At 46.3% G+C, this 21054-nt stretch overlaps 1 protein-coding gene across 4 annotated transcripts; it reads right to left on the reverse strand.

Moving 5' to 3' along the window:
• Positions 1 to 2508: 2508 nt before the first annotated feature.
• tfap4 (transcription factor AP-4 (activating enhancer binding protein 4)) lies at positions 2509 to 21038 on the reverse strand. Of its 4 annotated transcripts, none has more exons than XM_055651539.1 (7): positions 20813 to 21038; positions 10966 to 11131; positions 10284 to 10382; positions 9070 to 9240; positions 7024 to 7167; positions 5323 to 5490; positions 2509 to 3243 (listed from the first exon to the last, which is right to left on the reverse strand). In XM_055651539.1, the coding sequence occupies exons 1-7, from the start codon at positions 20899 to 20901 to the stop codon at positions 3067 to 3069; spliced, it is 1014 nt and encodes a 337-aa protein (XP_055507514.1). In that variant the 5' UTR covers positions 20902 to 21038; the 3' UTR covers positions 2509 to 3066. The 4 variants fall into 4 exon arrangements, with proteins under 4 accessions (XP_055507514.1, XP_055507512.1, XP_055507516.1 ...); XM_055651537.1 differs by having other exon boundaries at positions 7024 to 7170; XM_055651541.1 differs by lacking the exon at positions 20813 to 21038 and adding an exon at positions 19527 to 19712 and having other exon boundaries at positions 7024 to 7170.
• Positions 21039 to 21054: the final 16 nt, after the last annotated feature.

Raw genomic sequence — 21054 nt, forward strand, 5'->3', positions numbered from 1 at the left:
GAGGGTAGGGGAAAGGCAGAGGAGGGAGAGGTGAGGGAAGGAGTGGGGGAGGGGAGGAGGAGAGGGGAGAAAAGAGGGAGGGTGAAGAGGAGGAGCGTCACAATGGGGATTTCTGACATCACAACAGGAACCCGTCAGCCACGCCTGCGCAGTTGGGGGCTATGAGTGAGTGGTGGAATATTGCGTTTGGAGACCAGCCCTCCCTTGTGACAGGGACCCAACGGGTCCCACTTGGTCTAGTATAAAATTAAAAGTCTTATCTTGTATGTATGTATGTTCCTGAAATACAGCCAAAACGGTACACGATAGCGCAACAATTTTAGGGGTGCCTTACTCACATTCGCCTGCGGTGTGCAGTAGCAAGTTTTGTTCGTTTTATCAAAGTAATTCCCTTTATGAACTCTTTAATTAACTTTCTACCCACTGGGCCTTGTGCAGTGCTCTCCTGGCCTGTTAGCCACACCTGCACAGCGGTATCCGTGCGTGCGCAGTTGAGGGAGGGTTGCCGGGCCCACCGACATACTCAGATCGCCATTTTGACTGGCATCACAACAGGGATCTCTGGTCTCACAGTGGGTCCACGGGTAGTCTCTATAAACTTTAATTAACTTAATTAACAGATGACCCAGCCATCTTCCCATTTCTGTCAGTAAGAACCATCTGTGAGGAAATTGGTAATCACATTTTCTAAATTAACCCCACTTCAAAAGTATCTAATTTCAGTAAAGAACTCTCTGAAAGGAATGTTAAAAGAACTATAAGAATGCAAAGAGAGCAAGACTCAAGGAACTGCAGACACTAGAATGTTGGCAAAACACCCAGTGCTGGAGAAGCTCAGTGGGTCAAGCAGCATCTGTGATGGGAATGGATGCTGTGTCTTGTGGTAATGCTTTGCTCTGGAACCCTACTTCAGGTCACTCAATGTGAACACAAAGCTTCCTTCTGTGAGTCAACCTCAGGGAAAAAATTGAGAAGAAAATGTCACTGTTTTGCAATGCACCTCCCTGATTTTCAAGGCAAAACCTGCATGTCAGTTTATTTTGCTAATTAGAGCAATCTTGGATGTTCTGTTATTTGAATGGCATTGGTGGGCATGCGTGTCAGTGCAAACTTCCCTCTCTCCTCTGACACCTCTTCTCCTGCCTGAGCTGCAAACTGCAGTGATTGGGGGTGGAGTGTAGGAGTGGGGGTGAAATTGACAAGAGCTGGGAGTCGTGCTTCGGCCCCCACTGTACCGATGGCAGACATCCACGGATTAAACATCACCAGCTTGAGTATTTGCTAATGTACAGGGAAAGGGTTGACTCCCCCTCGACAAGCAGCACCTGCCACTGCTGTTAAAACAGCAGATGTATTTGCCGAGGGCAGAGCTGGAGGGGATTAGCACCACGTAAATAGCAGTGGATGCCGTTATTCATCGTACCCATGACACAGGATTGCTTCTCCTCTCTGGCATCGCAGGACCAATCATTAGCTGCCACAAGCAAGAGAAAAGACCCATGTGACCTGCTGCTGGCATCCTCCCTCCCACCCCCACTAATCCCCTCAGCAGACAGGCCAGCAAAAAGACACCATCATTCCTTTTATTTCCTTTGCTTTTCTGTACATTACCCACCCACCAAACCCATCTAACATTAAGCTGTGCCACAGATATACCTTGATGTTTAAATTATCTCAATCCTCCACATCCCCAAGTTCTTCAGACCTCCGATATCCTCACATTTCTCAGCCGCAGACTCATGCCATCCAGAATTTAATCACCTTGCCAGCTTTCATTTGCAAAGGCCTTGAGTTTTGCACTTTCTTCCCTAAACCTCACCACCTGTCATCTGTGATACAGATTCAAAACCTTCCCGTACCATTTACATAAATTCCGTTTATGAATTTTCACTATAACATTATTGATATTTTAGGTGCATGTAGTGGAAAATAGATTTACAAATAGCATGCCACTGCCTGCTAACTGGAAATGTCATCCGTAATACATTTTGCTCAGTCACTTTAATTTAAATCAAATTCTTTGTGTCCTTTTTACATCTCAAGTAATAGCTGTTCCGCAATTTGTCAAATTCAATAAAAGCATCATTGGATGTTTTGCCGCAGTAATGCACTATATTAAGGTACTGTCATGCAGGTTTCGGGTCTGTAGATGGGTCCCGACCCGAAACCTCACCTATCCATGTTCTCTAGAGATGTTGCCTGACCCACGGAGTTATTCCAGTACTTTGTGTCCTTTTGGGTAAACCGGCATCGGCAGTTCCTTGTTTCTCCACCTTTTATATTTACTGTATAAAGTCTAAATGTTATCGTTGCCTTTAATTTGACAGTTCTATTTGCAATTTCTCTATTCCATTTAATGGAGGAATTCACTGGGTTTAATCTAGAACAAATGATATCTGGAAACAAGTTGAGTAGTGGGATCTATCCAAAATAAAACAAGTAATATTAGAAATAAAGATCTCACACGCATTTAGATTCACACTCGTGTAATCAGACACAAAAATATCATTAAAATAAAAACAAAGTACAAATTTTATTTCTCTCTTTGCATGGCAGGTGCCTTTTTTTCCACTTTCTTTAACAAAATATAATAGTTTTTCCATGAACACAAACCTCGTCTCAACTTATAACTCAAATACAGATACAGGAAGAGATGGGAGGAACTAACAAAACAAACTACATGAAAGGACACTGCTTAAAAAAAAGAACTACATCAGTACAATAAAGGGGGGTGATTACTGAAGTGGTTGCAGTCACACCGAGGACATCCCCTCAGTGGACTGAACAAATTGGTAAGTGCTTGAAATTCCACCCCCCTCCCCCAGAACAAAAGGTTGCTAAAATGTCCTTCAGCAACTCTTCAGCTATGGATTCCAAGGTAGTCATGAGAAAGGATGTTGAGATCCCCTCTGGTATGGTCCAGATTTCAATAGCCAATCACTCCCGGCTATTACTGTTTACAGTATTGGGAAAGTCCAAAAGATACTCCAACTGTTTAATTCCTTTTTCTGAGAATAACACAGGGAATGCCACCTGGATCGATCCCAGTGTGGTGCAGCTCCAGTGTCACGGGAGCACCCTCTCCACGGGCCCCTTCTCCTTGCCCAGCTTTCCATTTTCTGTTGCCTCATTCTCCTCCCTATCTGACTCAGTATCAGACCAAGCTCGGCTGGGCTGGACAATCACTACTCGTCGCTGCTCCTCTTCTGGCCTTTCCTGAGTTCCCTCAATGTGCTGGATCGCCTGCCATTTTAAAGAAACCCATCATTAGTCAAATGAAGAAAGAAATCCTACAACAGTCCATGGTGGTGGTAATTTACTTGCAAGATCTCAGGCTGATCCAAGTCCTACTTTGGGTGCTTTTTCTCCCTTGGCCGGCGACAGCAACAAACAGGTAGATTGTCTCTGCAGAGACATGGGTGAAGGGCAGGAAGGGCCAACAACACAATGTAGCATAGTGTAGAATCTTGAGGCACATCAGGGGTAATGTTTAAAGGTTTCAAGGTCAGTTTATTGTCACATGTACCAATTATGGTGCAGTGAAATTTGAGTTACAGAGAAGATGGCAATGCAGTGCCAATTAAGGTCGGCATCACATGATGTACCGGAACACTTCAAATAAAGCTATATGGATACACGTTCGGAACAAAAAGTAGATGACTTTGTTGAGGATACACTTCAGGCCTGGCGTGTCCCCATTAGTGTGAAAGGCAAGGACAATAAGTTCCAGGAACCTATGACAAAGTTCCTGACAAGTATAGGGAGTTGAAAATTGGGAAGCCCTTCAGGATTACAGAAATGGGGGATACTCAAAGACATTATGAAATACTACTTTTGTTTTCTGTCCTCTAATCAATCCTATGTTCATTCAAAATAATATCCCCAACCATGGAGCCATTTTTTAGTAATAATCTTGTGTGCGATAGTTTAACACACCCCTTTTGAAAATGAAGATAAACATTTGCTGATCCCAAAAGTCAGTCTGTCCGTTCTTTTTGTTATATTAAGTATGTGTTAAAAGTGTGTTTTAGTGTTCCTTGGTTTGTTTTATGTGGGGGTTGGTTGGGGGGGGGGGGGGGGGGGGGGGGGGGGATTGGGGGAAACTTTTTTTCAATCTCTTACCACTACAGAGATGCAATCCGTATCGTATCTCCGTCCCCACTGCGGCCTAACATTGTGGAGTTGGCGGCCTTTCCTGGAGACCAACCCGGTGCTCCAAGCCACAGGACTTTAACATTGCGGAGCTTGCGTTCCCATTGCTGGGGATCGAAGTTTCAACGCGGGGCCCGTGGACTTTAACATTGTGAAGCCCGCGGTCTCTGGAAAGAGGAGGCCGAATCGGGAGCTCCATGCCGCGGAGAGAGTTTCAACCGTCCCGACACGGGAGTTTCGATCACCCCGACGGGGGCTTCGGTCGTCGGTTGCAGGGGCTTTGATCGCCCCGACGGCGGATGGTTTGACTGCCCCGACCGTGGAAGAAGAAGACCAAGAATATTGAACTTTATTACCTTCCATCACAGTGAGGAATGCGGAATCCACTGTGATGGATGTTTATGTTAACTTTTATGTGGTTGTGGGTCTTGTTGCTTTTCACTTAGTATGGCTGTATGGGTAACTTAAATTTCACTGTACCTTAATTAACAATAAACTTGATCTACCCACATGCTGATCAAACACTATTTCCTTTCATATCAGCAGAAAAACTATTGAATCATTTTCTAAATGTCCTGTTACCATATCCTTAATAATAGATGCCAGTACATCCTCTAAAATGTTTAGCAAAAGTTCCTTATTCTCCCTGTCCCAGCTAATAGCTGCAATTTTCTCAACAGCCTTATTAGATCTGCATCCTCCCTATCTGCTAGATCCACTCCATGCACAAGTGGACTGTGGAAGATCAGCACTAATAACTCTGCTAATTTTGCATTTGTTTCTTCAAGAAACCTAGAATATAGACCAGCATGTCCAACGGACCTGTCAGTTTTTAACCCCCTTAACCCCCCTTCAATGTTGGTAGATCCTTGGTGTCCCAGCATTTCCAGCACAGTCCCTACATTTTCTACGACATGGCAAGTACTGATATTTTTTCAAATAACTTGATCAAAATCTATCCTCCCCATTTTTAATTCTCCTGCCTCTGAACACTCACAATTATTTCTATTTGCAAAGTTACAGAATCTTATTTTATATTTCTTGCTAGTTAACTCTAATATTCTGCCTTTCTCCTCTACAATCAATTTGGGGTCACCTGTTGCTGAGCCCTGTAACTGGTAGTGCTTTCCTTCCCCCTGGTCAGTCACGGGAGCAGGGCAGCAGCCTCACCTGCACAATGGTGTCGAGGTTCTGTCTTGACGTAGTGGAGGAGCTGTTGATGACTGAGGAAGGTCCCATCGTCACCACAGTGACTTGGTGCGAAGGCAGCGGAGGTGGAGTCTGCACTATAACAGTGGGGTGGTGGGTTGGTGCTGGGATGATGTGTGCCGGCAGCAGCTGAAAGACAATGAGGGGAAAAGTAGTTTGCAAAACGTTAACTGAGAGTTGCTCACTCAACTTTAGCAGAGGCACAAAACAGAATGTAGAATTGTCCCTTGTGTGTAGGATAGTGCTAGCATATGGGGATCGCTGGTCAGTGTGGACTCCGTGGGCTGAAGGGCCCGTTTCCATGCTACATCTCTAAATTAAACAGCACATGAAACATAGAAAATAGGTGCAGGAGTAGGCCATTCGACCCTTCGAGACTGCACCGCCATTCAATATGATCATGGCTGATCATCCAACTCAGTATCCTGTACATGCCTTCTCTCCATACCCCCTGATCCCTTTAGCCACAAGGGCCACATCTAACTCCCTCTTAAATAGCCAATGAACTGGCCTAAACTACCTTCTGTGGCAGAGAGTTCCAGAGATTCACCACTCTCTGTGTGAAAAATGTTTTTCTCAGGCCTTTTAGCCCACAATATCCATGCTGAACATGATTCCAAGGTAAACTAATCGTATCTGCCTACATGTGATCCATATCCCTTCATTTCCTGCATATCAATGTGCCTATCTAAAAGCCTCTTAAATGCCACTTAAATTATTGAAGCCCATTCTTAGGCAGTGAAGACCAATCTGAGCATATACTGTAGCTCTCTAATGCAGCCACCATCCTGTTTGTTAATGAATTAATACTGCTGTTTGCTCAGTTAGATTCTGTACTGGAGACAGAAGGAGCTGCGGATGCTGGAATCTTCAGTAAAGCACAAAGTGCTGGAGTAACTTAGTGGGTCAGACAGCATTACTGGAGGTTATGGATAGAAGATGTTCAGGTCAGAACCCTTCTTCAGAAGAAAGGTTCCGCCCAATATGTTGCCCATCCATGTCCTGCACAGATGCTGCTTGACTTGCTGAGATACTCTAGCACTGTGTTCTGCTTAGGTTCTGTAGTGACGCTCAACATTCTTTGGATTTGGTCTTCACACTGAAACATGAACTCTATTTCTCTTTCCACAGATGCTGCCTGACCTATTGAGTGTTTTCCATTATGAGCAAAAAACAACCTGTTGGAGGAACTCAGTAGGTCAGACAGCATCTGTGGAGGGAATGGACAGACTGAAGACAGGTCCAATTAGAAACACCGTCTGTCCATTTCTCACCCCCCAGATGCTGCCTGACCTGCTGGGTTCCTCTAACGGTAAGATTCCAGCATATGTAGGCTCTTGTGTCTCTATAGATAAGTACTATTTTTATTTAGAATCGTCAACCTATTTATGCCTTGCATTTATCCTATTTTTCTGGTGGCTGATATTTACAAGGTCTAATTTTGGACTCTTCACTTGGAAGCATCCTCTAAATTAACATTTTTTGGCACAGATCAAATACCAAATTTCCACTCCAGAGCTCCTCCTGGTTTTGGACTAATCGAAGTACCACGGTCACCCACGGCTCAGCTCGGGACCCGTGTGGAGATGAGAGGTACGTTGGCCCTAGTTGCAGCTCTGCATGCTACAGAGGGAAGCAGTGTGTCGGGGGCCGAGGGCTGACCTGTGTCATGTGTCGGGGTTCAAGGTCCTGCAGCTCGCCCTGCTGAAGCACCTTGGACTGTTCCAGGTGCTGCTGTTGCAGCTGTACGTGTTGCGCGATAGCCTTTAGCTTCTCGGGGTAACCGTGGGCCTCCAGCGAGCGAACCTGCTGACAGATAGACCTCATCAGTCTTGTGGGGGCAGCACACCACAGGAGGGATTCCCCACATGTTAACGTAAAGAGGTTGAAGCCTGCTGCCCAATCAATGTCCACGCTTCATTGGTATTGGTTTATTATTGTCATGGTTTATTATTGTCACGTACCAAACTGGATGCTATCCAGGCAGATCATTCACGTGTACATCAGGTAGTGCAAAAGAGAAAATAAACAGAGAAAGTGCAGAAAGTGCAAGGGTCACAACAAGGTAGAGTGGGAGATCAGGAATTTGTCCCCACGAGCGTATGAAAGGTCCATTCAGTAGCAGTGGGGAAGGAACTGTTCTTGAATTACATATTAGTTTATTATTATCATTTGAATCGAGATACTGCAAAAAACATATCTGGTGGTATGTGCTTCTAAGCTTCAGTACATTCTGCCCGATGGGTGAGGGAAGAAGAGAGATGGCTGGAGTGCGAGTTGTCCTTGATTATATTGGCTGCTTTCCCAAGGCAGCATAATGTGTAATGTGTAAATTAAGTGGGGGGGGGGGGGGGGGGGGGGGGGGGGGGGAGGGAGAGAAAGAAGGCTGGTCTGCGTGATGGATTAGGCTACATCCATAACTCTCTGCAATATCTTGCGGTCTTGGATAGAGCAAGTGCCAAACCAAGTTTAGTGCATCACAACAAGATGCTTTTTATGGTGCATTTGTAGAAATTGAGAAGAGTTGTTGAGTACAAGGAGGATCCTGCTGTTGGTCCTTTTGTTGACGAGCTCCTCGATACCCCATACATTAGCAGCTCTGTGTCCAGCAGGGTGCAGCTCTTTGCATATTAGAGCTGAGACTGAATGAAGGGCATGTACTGGATTGCCACAATGCACTGCACCCTCTCTCACCACTCCTAACATCATTCTATGGACACCAACTTGTCCATCACACCTTGATCAGGGATACAGTTTGTCCTCACTATGGGGAGGTTCAATCATGAGATCCACTGGGTCGAAGCTCTGATCCTGCCCACCATCCACATCCAGACAAATGCTAATAAATCCCATCCCTTCCATCTGCACCTCACACTGCCTCGGCAAGGCCACAAGCATAATCAAGGACCATTCTCCCCCTGGTCACTCCCTCGTCCCCTTTCTCGCATCAGACAAAAAATACAGAAGTGTGAAAGTACATACTTCCAGATTCAGGGACGTTACTTCCCAGCTGCCATCAGGCAACTGAACCATCTTATCACCAACTGTAGTGGTCCTGAGCTACGATCCACCTCATTGGAGACCCTCGGATGATCTTTAATTGGACTTTACCTTGCACTAAACGTCATTCCCTTTATCATGTATCTGTACACTATGCATGGCTCAATTGTAATCATGTATAGTCTTTGCTGACTGTTTAACACGCAACAAAAGCTTTTCACTGTAACTTAGTACAATAAACGAAACTAAACTAGTGGGCGGTACGATGGCGCAGCGGTAGAGTTGCTACATTACAGCGCTTGCAGCGCCAGAGACCAGGGTTCGATCCCGACTATGGGTGCTGTTTGTACGGAGTTTGTAAGTTCTCCCCCTGACCGTGTGGGTTTTCTCCGAGATCTTTGGTTTCCTCCCACACTCCTAAGACGTACAGGTTTGTAGGTTCATTGGCTTGAGTGTGTATACTTGGTATACGTATAAATTGTCCCCTGTGTTAATGTGCGGGGATCGCTGGTTGATGCAGACTCGGTGGGCCGAAGGGCCGGTTTCTACGCTTATCTCTAAACGATAAACTAAACTAATAAAACTTAGGGTACGGTTTCCTATCTCTCATTCAAAGTGGCCCAAGATTAAAACTGTGCCCTCCTGGTCTGCTCAATTTAACACTGGTGGTCCTGTTAATGAAACCGTATCAAGCCAAAGCTCACCAACCTGTTCCTCCAGCATCATCCTAACCGAGCGTTCTTTATCCAGCTGCTGCCGCAGTTCGATCATCTCCCGTTTCAGGTCCTCTAGCTTCTCATCCTCCCACACATCAGGGGAGCCAATTCCTTCGTCTTTATCCTCTGCACGCCTCCGTTTGGGAGAGGAGCCGCTGTACTCCTGTGTTCCAAAGACAAAGCTCAATTAAACACAGTGGCAGTTAGACCAGGCACAAAGTCTTCTCTTATGCAAGAGTACACAGTGCTGGAGTAACTCAGCGCGTCAGGCAGCATCTCTGGAGAAGAAGGATCAGTGACGTTTCAGGTCGGAACCTTTCTTCAGCAAGATGCAAGAGGGCAGCTTCTAAACCATCTGTCTTTGAGTTTAAAGGCTATGAGTTTAGGTTTAAAGGTTTATTACAAGATAATAGAATGACAGGCATTAAACAAAGTGCTGGCGAATGCAGACTATGGGCATGTCAATGCTGGTTTACAAAAAAAGTGCTGCAATAACTCAACGGGTGAGGCAGCATCTCTGGAGAACTACCCACTACAATCAATCTGAAGAAAGGTCCTGACCCAAAACATCACCTATCCATGTTCTCCAGAGATGCTGCATTGACGAGACCACAGCTAGAACACTTACACTTTGGTAGGACAAATACAAATGCAGCTTCTTCATTAAAGGCAGACCACAAAATATTGCTGTGCAGAAGTATCTGACTGCCGTTTTATACTGAAGAGTGTTGGCGAGACCGTACCAGGACAGTACATGGCTGTTGTCCCCTTATTTAAGCAGGCATTTGCTTGTATTGGAGGTGGATGGGATATGAATGGTGCTGTCACAGACCTATTTGACAAGGAAAAGTTGAGCAGGATGGGCTAATGCGGTTTAGAAGAATGAGAGGATCACAATATTCTCAGGGCCTGACAGGGCAGATGCCGAGAGGATATTTCTGCTCACGGAGTATTCTAGAAATCTAGAGAAAGGGGGCTCATGCCCCTTGCTAAAAAAATTGTGCTTTGCAGCCATCTACTGCACATGATAATCTCTAAATGACAGCCACCAGGTGAGCTCTAGCACCCCGTTCCATCAACCTCCCGTGACTACGCCCACTGGTGATGAACAACAGCACTGCGCTCACCTAGTCCCGAGGTGGGGAAAAGGTAGTTGCCAATGGCCACAGCCATGCCATCCATCTCCCATCTCAACACTGTGCTCACCTGAATGAAACGCTTCAGCTGCGAGTTCTGTTGAAGTAGCCGTGTTTTCTCCTGCTCGAGCGAGAATATATATTCTGCAGTTTGCTGCAAAATGGCTGCCTGTGTGGAAAGGACAATAGTGAGCATGAGTGGGCTTCACCACTACATCACCCAGCCCAGGGTAGTCACTTCTATCAGGAAGCATGCGTTTCATAAGGAGCTGATCAAGTATAGGAAATCCCACCACCAAAAGGTTTCCTCATAGTACTACAGGACTGATCTTTCATTTTGCATGTCAGATTGTCCACTTAAATGACTTAACTCACAGGAGTCGTTAATCCAAATGGAAAAGGAGAATTATCTAAAACAAAGCCCTCTCCCAGAGAATTATCTGAAACTCACCCCTCCCCTGGAGATAGATACAAAAAGCTAGAGTAACTCAGCGGGACAGGCAGCATCTCTAGAGAGAAGGAATGGGTGATATTTTGGGTCGAGACCCTGCCCTGGAGAATTATTTGTAACAAAGCCCTCTCCTGAATACTAACTGGTACAGTCCCATTCCCCCAGCTAAGCAGCCGAACCGTACAACCCCCATCCCCCCCAGCAGATGAGGTTGCAAACCATTCCGGGACTCTCTGTTGAGTGCTCAACTGTTCTCCCGACCGACCTGTGGGGAGCACATGAATAAGAGTTTGTGCCTGACCTTGCTGAGTTTCTCGCCATCTGTGTGTGGGATGAGTGTCTTCAGGGACTGAAAGCCGGCGTTGATGCTTTGCATTCGACGTCGCTCATTGCTGTTAGCGATCTCTCTCCGTATCCTCCTCTCCTGATCTCTCTGAGATTCCTGGGACAGTGGAATGTTAGCCAAGCTGCAAGAAGAACAGGGACCCTTTTAGCTTTAGTTCACCAAATCCTTGGACAGTATGGTCCCTGCCGAAAAAAATTCAAACCTTGCCCAATAACATGAACCGCACAGGTGCACTGATTGGCCCAAAATGATTACCATTTCAACAGCTGATCCATCAGGAGGTTGGTTTAGTTTAGTGATACAGCATGATGCAGCTCTTCAGCTCACCGAGTCTGTACCAACCATCGATCACCTGATCACACTAGTTCTATGTTACCCCTACACATTAGGGGCAACTTTAGAAGCCAATTAACCTACAAACCCACACAAAGTCTTTGGAATGTGGGAGGAAACTGGAGCACCTGGAAGAAACCCACACCATCACAGAGAGAACATGCAAACTCCACACAGACATCACCCGAGGTCAGGATCAAACCTGCATGTCCTGCGGTTCTACCAGCTGCTTCACTGTGCTGGTTTACAGTCCCCCATGTAACCACTTACAGAAAAATCAATATTCAGTCATCTGCAAATTATTTGTCATGTGGAAGGAAGCGACAGAGGCTGGATAACTCAGCCTTCATATTTGTTACTACGTTCTACATTAATGTGAACGCTGGTACAAACGGACAGGTTGTACTTACAACCTCTGATCAACAGTGAGACTACTGCTCCACTAGGGGGGGCTGCTGTGTGATTCATTTAATAGGTGGGTTGCACGTAAGGTCATCAGGTCAAAGGGCATGACGTACGGAGTAGCTCAATCCTTCTGGAGTACAAGGAATACACTAGTAACACATGAAACACATACTTTCTTTCCTGTTAGAAACTGCAAAATTGTAGAAATAGGGGTAACCGTGAGAGAAAACCGCCAAAATCACTGCAGCTCACTGATTGCGGATTGAGGGCAAGTCCCGGCCCACGACCGCCCGGGGCTGGAGTCACCCTCCAATCGAAACCCGAGCACCAAGGTGCTAATGACGGTTGGAGTGGATCCCTCGGGACATAAAGACCTTTTTTACCCAAAAAAAATTATTTACTCAAAATAACATCTGAAACATAAACTACATATTTTACCTGATGGAAAATCCAAAAAAATTAAAATCGAAAATTTGGACCCAGACCTCCTCAGTCACGCTCAATTGCCCCCCTTAAAAATCAAATTGCCCCCCCTGTGGGGCGTACGCCCCATGTTGGGAACCACTGGTCTAGTCCCTCCGCCCACCCAGAGACACTGACTGCGCTGCACTGGCACCGGACCCTGACCCCCACACCGGGGTGATTCACCCCCCCGCTTCACCCCCCCCCCCCGGACAACGACCCCCACATGGGGTGATTCTTCCTCCCCCGGGTGCCAGGCGTTTCACTGCCAAACACCGGCTGTGGGGACAGAAGGCCCGGGGTCCGCGAGTGTGGAACCAGTCAGTGTGCTGGGACAGAAGACGGGCCCGCTGTACTGTCAGCCATAGTAAGTGTTTACCTGCCGTTCACCACTTGTACTCCAGAAGGCGTTGCGTGGCAACAGTACGGATAATGGGTCGTGACCTCGACTGCCATGCAATCTCCCTATCGGAACAGCTTCCCACCACATGCCGTACGTGGCAGAGTAAATTTAGAATGGCAACCATTGTCAGGAAGTGCTTGCAGATGTACGTTCTGAACTGTTTTTCAACTTTTTTTATATGCAAATATTGGTTTCTGTTTTTATCAATGGACTTAGAAAAACAAAAAAATCAGTTACTTCAGGTTGGCAGCTTTGTAGGCTCAGCCTGAAACTGATACTTTGAATTGCAGAATTACCAGACTCAGTATCAGGTAACAGTGACTTGTCCAAGTCTTTTCAATTAACCCTTTCAATTCTAGAGAGGCAGAATGAACCAGTAAATTTACAGGTGCACCATTGAAAGCATTCTGCAGGTAATTGCAGACAGTCGTGCATGTAGCCCAGTGCATCACCCCAACCAGCCTCTCACCCCTCCACCAACTCCATCTACACTTCATACTTCCTCGGGATTGTAACCTACATAATCCTGGACCACTCAGACTTCGGTCATCCCTCTTCTCCTGTTGGACAGCAGACACAAAAGCTTGAAAGCACGTTCCACCAGATTTAGAAATAGCTTCTTCCTCGATTAAGTCAGACTATTGAACGGACATTTCCCAAGTTAAGCATGTATTCCTGATCTGCCAATCAACCTCATTGCACTTGTTTTCTTTGCACTTCCTCTTTAGTGTAACTATATTCTGCACTCTTCATTTTCTATTTTGCACTACCAGTTATAGTCATACCAGGATAGCATGCAAAAAAAACACCTTTTCACCATAATCTCAGTACATGTCACAATAATAAATCAGTATAGAATGAACAGCACTGTCAAATACAGTATTGTACAAGTATCAACAAGGTGTGCATTAAGTCAATGCACTTGGCACAGACAAGTTCAATGCAGGAACAGGCAGCAAAAACTATACATGTCAAAATACAAAACACGCACAGCCCAATAGTGTAAATGCAAATACCAGGAGCACAACTGAATGTGTCAGTGCAATCAAATACCACACATGTAGCTGAACCCAATTAAATGCTGCACAATGTACATATCGCACAAGAACAGTTCAGTATTGTACAAGCACAGATATGTACGAACACAATCAACTACTGAACAAGCAGCTCAAATACAAATATGATATTGGTACAGGGTACAGATACCTTTATAGCACAACCAAATACAACTGCGGTCTCTGAATCTCATGGGAGTGAAACTACTATTTAGCAAAATTGAATCTATTAAAGATTGTCATCCTACACCGCCTGCTCGTGTAAAATCTTTAAAAGGGCAGTCAATGAAAATAATAAGCACAATTGTCAAATGTACATGTCCAGCCACAGGGTGGAATTTGGTCGATTGATTGAGAGATACAGCATGGAAACAGCCCCTTTGGCCCACTGAGTCCACGCCGATCATCAATCACCCATTCACACTAGTTCGATGTTATCCCACTTTCCCATCTGCTCCCTGCACACTAGGGGCAGTTTTCCGGGTAAGTGCAAAGGAGGTAACAAAATGTTGACCTCCACTATACGCAAATGCAAACCAATGGGTTGTTCGTAACTTCAGGTTATCATTTTCGTCAGGGGAATGAGGCTGAATGTGGCCCATACCCCCAACTCCTGGTCCATCTCTGACAGGGCAAACACAGCAGAATCCTATTCTTCTTTTCTCCACAGGACCTGCTGAGTTCCTCCAGTAGTTTGTAGGAACAAGGAACTGTAGATACTGGTTAATACACAAAAGAACAAAAAGTGCTGGAGTAACTCAGCAGGTCAGGCAGCATCTCAGGAGAACATGGAAAGGCGACTTTATGGATCGGGACCCTTCTTCAGACTTAGTAGAAGGTAAACCAGCACCTGCAATTCCTTGTTTCTGAAAGATTGGATAAATTGGGGTTGTTTTCATTGAAACACAGGAACACATGTACATGATAGTAACCTTAACTCAACTCCTGCATCCTCTGGTCATCCTTTACCAACTACTTACCAATAATTTATCTGCCAATACCTTTGAGAAGGAGAGTTCCAAAGACCTCATGGGTAAACATTCACCTCATCCCCCTATTTTTTTAAACTGCTTCCTCCAGCTTAAAATTTTGCCACAAAGAAATATTCTCTCCATGCACATTGTATGAAAATCTTCAGGGTCATAAGTTACAATCAAGTTGCCTGTCACTCTTCTAAATGCCTGCAGGAGCAACTCTCAGCCGTCCAACGTTTCCCTGTAAGACACCCTGCCCAAAATAGGTTTGTCACGGGCATAGTCTATTTCCCAGGGTAAACTATAGGGGCAATAGATTAAGGTGAGAAGGGGAAAAGATTTCAAAAAGGGACCTGAGGGAAATTTTTTCCACAGTGGCGGATGTATTCATGTAACGAGCTGCCAGAGGCGGTTGTAGAGGCATGTACAATAATAGTTCAAAACACATTTAGACAGGTACATAAATATAAAGCTCAAATAGGTATATTGGTCAGAATGAATGAGTTGGGCAGAAGGGCCTGTTTCCAGGCTACGTAACTCTATGACCCTATAACTTTCTCTGAACGACTTCCAACATATTTACATCCTTCCTCAAATAACAAGAACATTACTGTACATTAGACTGCAGATCTAATCTCATCAATGCACTATATAACTGAAACATAGCCTTCCCTCCTTTTCTAGTTAATTCCTCTTGAAATTCTTAAACAGTTTAATTACAAGTAAATAAATACGTGTTATTGGCAAAAGCACCTAAAACCAGCAGCATAGGTTTAAAATGATTGTGAAGGGATTAAATAGAAAAGGAGGAATTATTTTTATCCACCAGAGAATGATGGGCATGTGGAACTCTTGAAAGAGCAGCAGGCACAGATACTCTTGACACGTTTAAACAAGCACTTGATGAGCAGTAATCTGCAGGGGCTCTGGACCTGTTGCTGAAAACTGTGATTAGGTTAGATAATTATTTTTTGACTAACATTGATACAATGGGCCAAATGGCCTCCTATGTCATAAATCTTCTACAATTATAATGTAAACTAGTTAGCATTTGCGCATTTAAGGAGAACTTGATGCATGGTTAAGAGCATCTCGGAAAGCATAAGAGGAAATTCCACAGTGTAAACATTACCATTGTCAACCTAGACAAACCACACTGATCCCAGTCACGAACGTAGAGCAGCGCAGCTGGTAGAATCACTGCCTCACAGCATCAGAGACCCTGGTTCGCTCCCGACTACAGGTGCTGTCTGTGCGGATATTGTACATTTCATCCCACCTTCCAAAGACGTGCAGCTTTGTAGGTTAATTGTCTATGTAAATAGCCCTTCATATGTAGGATGCGAAAATGATATAACATGGAACGAATGTACAGGTGATCGATGGACGTCGTGGGCTCGGTGGGCCTGTTTCCACGCTGTATTTCTAAACTAAACGCTTCTACTTCCTCAGAAGACCGAGGAAATTCGTTATGTCTCCTATGACTCTTACCAACTTCAACAGATGCACCATGGAAAGCATCCTATCCGGGTGCATCAAAGCTTGGTTTGGCAACAGCTCTGTCCAAGACCACATGAAATTGCAGAGATTGTGAACACAACCCAGTCCATCACACAGACCAGCCTTATCTGCCCGCCTGGCCTTTAACTTCATTTACACTCACATTGCCTCAGAAAAGCAGCCAGCGTAATCAATCACCACTTACATGCCGGTCATTCTATTTTGTCCCTGTCACTGTCTGAAGATGGTACAGAGGCTTGAAAGCATGTACCACCAGATTGCCGAACAATTCTTCTCGCTGATATCAGACTCTTGAACGGACCTCTTATAGATCAGGATTTATTCCTGATCTTCCAATCTACTTCATTACGGCCCTGCACTTCCTTTATTTACCCTTTCTCTATTACACTATATTGAGCACTATGTTTATTTTCTCTTTGGTGCTATTTGACCTACTCATGACCTACTCATGAATTTCCTGGATAGAATGCAAAATAAAGTATTTCACACTCTCTCAGTACATGTGACAATAATAAACCAATACCAAAACAAGAGGAGTTTAACGAACCACAAGCACTGGCTTTGATCATATTAGCCCTACGAGATGTTTGTAGGCTGTGATCTGTATTTTTATTTATTCAGTCTCCAACAATGGTGTTGCCATTGGCAAACCTGAAGAGTCCGAACTGCATCTGGCTACACTTCGTGAGTACAGATTGGGTAGAGTGTAGGAGGAACACCACAACACAGCCTTGAGGTGCTCCTGAATAATTTATATTTATTCAGTGTCTTTGACAGTGATAGAATGTGATGCTGGTCCCAGATGAGGTGTTAACATCTCAGACAACCCGTCCTGGACCCAGCATGTTGATAGAAATTTGAAGAAGGCACGTCATCTCTAATCTCCTACATTTTTAAAGATATTCGGTATGTCACTGAATAGTCTAACAAACTAATACAGTTTGAAATGATCCTGACAGGTTTCATCATGGCCTCATACAGAAATTACAAGGTAGACAAAAGTGTCTCAGCGGGTGCAGCATCATCTATGGAGTGAAGGAAATAGGCAACGTTTCGGGCAGAAACCCTTCTTCAGACTGATGTAGGGTGGGGGGGGGGAGGGGTGGCGTGGAGAAGAAAGGAGAAAGAAAGAGGAGGAGCCAGAGGGCTGAGGGAGAGCTGAGAAGGGGAGGAGACAGCAAGGGCTACCGGAAATTGGAGGTCAATGTTCATACCGCTAGGGTGCAGACTGCCCAAGCGGAATATGAGGTGCTGCTCCTCCAATTTCCGGTGGTGCTCACTCTGGCCATGGAGGAGGCCCAGGACAGAGAGGTCGGATTCAGAATGGGAGGGAAGTTGAAGTGCTGAGCCACAGGGAGATCAGGTTGGTTAATGCAGACCGAGCGGAGGTGTTCGGTGAAACGATCGCCAAGCCAATGATTGCTTGGGTCCTTGAATGAGTTGAGGGGGGAGGTAAAGCGACAAGTGTAGCATCTCTTGCGGTTGCAAGGGAAAGTGCCCGGGGAGGGGGTGGTGTGGGGAGGGAAGGGAAGAATTGACCAGGGAGTTAAGGAGGGAGCGGTCTTTGCGGAAAGCAGATAATTAGCATATGTAGAAAGCAGACAAGGGACGAGATGGGAAGATATGGCCAGTGGTGAGATCACGTTGGAGGTGGCGAAAAAGATGGAGGACTATTTGTTGTATGTGGCGGCTAGTGGGGTGAAAGGTGAGGACTGGGGGGACTCTGCCCTTGTTGTGAGTGGGGGGATGGGGAGAGAGAGCTACGGGGTATTGAACAGACCCTAGTGAGAGCCTCATCTATAGTAGGGGAAGAGAACCCCCGTACCCTGAAGAATGAGGACATTTCCGATGCCCTGGTGTGGAACAGCTCATCCTGGGAGCAGATGCAGCGTAGACGGAGGAATTGGGAGTAGGGGGATGGAGTCCTTACAGGAAGCAGGGTGGGAAGAAGTGTAGTCTAGATAGCCATGGGAGTCAGTAGGTTTATAGTGGATGTCGTCAGAAGTCTATTACCTGCGATGAAGATAGTGAGGTCAAGAAATGGTAGGGAATTGTCAGAAATGGTCCAGGTGTATTTGAGTGCCGGGTGGAAGTTAGTGGTGAAGCGGATGAAGTCAGAGAGTTGTGTGTGGGTACAGGAGGTAGTACCAATGCAATCGTCGATATAGCGGAGGTAGAGGTCGGGGATGGGGCCCGGGTACGTCTCGAACAAGGATTGTTCGACGTACCCTACAAAGAGGCAGGCATAGCTGGGACCCATGCGTGTGCCCATAGCTACGCCTTGTATTTGGAGGAAATGGGAGGAGTCATAACGAAAAGTTATTAAGGGTAAGGACCTTTAATTACAACAGAGGCTATAGAGAACGGCACATGATGGATTGGGCTGAGCACAGGTCAACCCAATCTATCATCCATTGGGTTGATACAGCTGTCCCCTCCTTCTAAAGCATTTACACAAGGTGCAAGAAAGTGGCATCTATCATCAATGATCTCCACTATCCGGGTATGCCCTCTTCTCACCACTACCACCAGTTAGGAGGTACAGAAATCTGAAGGTTCAGGAACAGCTACTTTCCTAGAACTGTCAGGTTCTGGAACTGACCTGCACAACCCTAATCTTACCTCGACAATTGAACACTACAGATCACCTCTTGTACTATCGTGGATCAATTTTTTTTAAATTGTATTTTCCACTGATGTCTTGTTTTTGCAGTCTTTTTCTTTTCACTGTCCTGTAGAATTTAACGTGCATTTTATGTTTTGTGTTGTTTAAGTCTATGTGCTTGTGATGCTGCAACAAGCAAGATTTTCATTGTACCTGTACCTCACCATACTTGTGCTTCCGACAATAAACTCGACCTGAACTTTAGACACAAAAAGCTGGAGTAACTCAGCAGGACAGGCAGCATCCCTGGAGAGAAGGAATGGGTGACGTTTCGGGTCGGGACCCTCTCTTCGACCTGAACTTGACTTGACGTGTTATTAGTCACCCGGCAAGTGAGAATACAGACAGTACAGGAACAGGCCCTTCGGCCCACAATGTCTGTGCTGAACATGATGTCCAAGTTAAACTAATCTCCTCTGCCTGCACTTGACCCATATCCCCTCCATATCCCTATCTAAACGCCACTAATGTATCTGCCTCAACTACCATCCCTGGCATGTTGCAGGCACCTACCACCCTCTTTGTAAAAAAATTATCCAGCACGTCTTCTTTAAACTATCCCCCACTCACCTGAAAGCTACCCTCTAGTCATTGACATTTTCACCCTGAGGAATGGTTCTGACCCTGATCCCTCTGAATTTCACTCAATTGCTTCCCATTGACAGCTGTATCACAGTCAAACAGCCCGTACTACCCACCTTGTCACAGTATCAGATGCTGTCTTCCTCCCTTTGGACAGCTCAATTGTAATCATATGTAGTCTTTCAGCTGACTGGGTAGCACATGCCAAAAAAAGCTTTTCACAGTACCTCAGTACACGTGATTATAAACTAAACTAACTTCTCAAAGCTGGCTCAGTGGCACAGCTAGAAGACCCGCTGCCTCACAGCACCAGATTAAATCGTGAGTTTGGGTGCTATCTGTGGAGTTTGCCCGTTCTCTGTGGGTTTCCCCCCCCCCCCACATGCCAACAACGTGCCTGATTCGAGGTTAATTGGCCCTCTGTAAATTGCCCCTACTGTGTATGGAGTGGATGAGAAAGGTAGAATGCCATAGAGCTAGTGTAAATGGGTGATCAATGGTTGGTGTAAATTCGATGGGCTGAAGGGAGTGTGCCGTATCTATCAATCAAACATCTCGAAGATAGACACAAAAAAGCTGGAGTGACAGCGGGGCAGGCAGCATCTCTGAAGAGAAGGAATGGGTGAGGTTTCGGGTCGAGACCCTTCTTAAATATCTCACCTAGGATATTTAAGGTATTGAATGGGAGGAAGAGAGGAGGCTGAGTGTTTCAGTGGCAGCACCTGCCGCTGTGACTGGGTGGGAGTAGTTTGTCCTGAATGCTGGGGAATCCTGTCCTGTCCGGAGCCCGCAAAGGGAAGCTTCACTCCCAGAGTTCCTCGGGGCGCCTCTAGAACTACAACTCCCGGCTTGCCTGCGTCCAGCGCCGCAGAGAGCCAGGCAGGCCCGAGGCGCCACTCGGCCTCATCTTCCGCCCGACCCGGGCTTTCTGAGCGGCGGGGTAACCCACACCTCACGCCGCCTCCACAGAGTCACTTTGGACACTTTCTTCTCCCGCCCCCGCTGCTGGGCTTTTAAACCCGGTCTGACCGCCTGCAAACTCTCCTCCCCCCACACACCCACTCCCCGGACAGTGATCAGACCCACGTGCGCCCCGGGGTGAGGGGGATACACCGTGCACGCCCCCGGTCCCGGGCCCCGTGCGCGCCCCCGGTGCCCCCCACGTGGCCCTGTGGTGGAAGGTCCGGCCGCAGCCGCCCGTTGCCCTGGAGCCGCCGCCGCCGCCGCGCGCGTCCACGTGCGCGCCCGCAAGCCCCGCCGCTGCCGCTGCCGCCCCCGGGTCCTCCCGCCGCCCCCATCCCTCTCCTCCTCCACCAGCGCGGAAAACGGAGCAGTGCTCACAGCAAAAAAAAACCCGATACATTAAAAAATAACACACAGAGGGAGATAGAAAAGTACACACCTACAGAGACCTCCTATCACTTCTTTCTCACTCTTCCTGAATTCCTGGAATGAAGATACCTTCTGAGTGGGCACCACGAAATATTCCATGCCTTCCTCTCGGAGTGGGAAGGGAAAAATTCCTCCCCCCAAAAATAATAATAATAGCAGCGATGAATAACGTGCGGGCTGCGTGCGTGTGTGTGTGTTTCCAGCTGATCGCTGTATCAGATGGTTGTAAATGGCGGGAAACAGCTGGTGCTT

Source organism: Leucoraja erinacea, chromosome 20 (genome assembly GCF_028641065.1).
Source record: "Leucoraja erinacea ecotype New England chromosome 20, Leri_hhj_1, whole genome shotgun sequence".
NCBI lineage: Eukaryota > Metazoa > Chordata > Chondrichthyes > Rajiformes > Rajidae > Leucoraja > Leucoraja erinaceus.

Bases quoted from the DNA above. Each gene is read 5' to 3' on its own strand.
- tfap4 (XM_055651537.1), bottom strand. From the start codon at position 20,901: ATGGAATATTTCGTGGTGCCCACTCAGAAGGTATCTTCATTCCAGGAA. The intron at 9,241-10,283 runs GTGAGCACAGTG...TTTGGAACACAG, and splicing joins AGCTGAAGCGTTTCATTCAG to GAGTACAGCGGCTCCTCTCC. The intron at 7,171-9,069 runs GTTGGTGAGCTT...TCTATCTGTCAG, and splicing joins GGATGATGCTGGAGGAACAG to CAGGTTCGCTCGCTGGAGGC.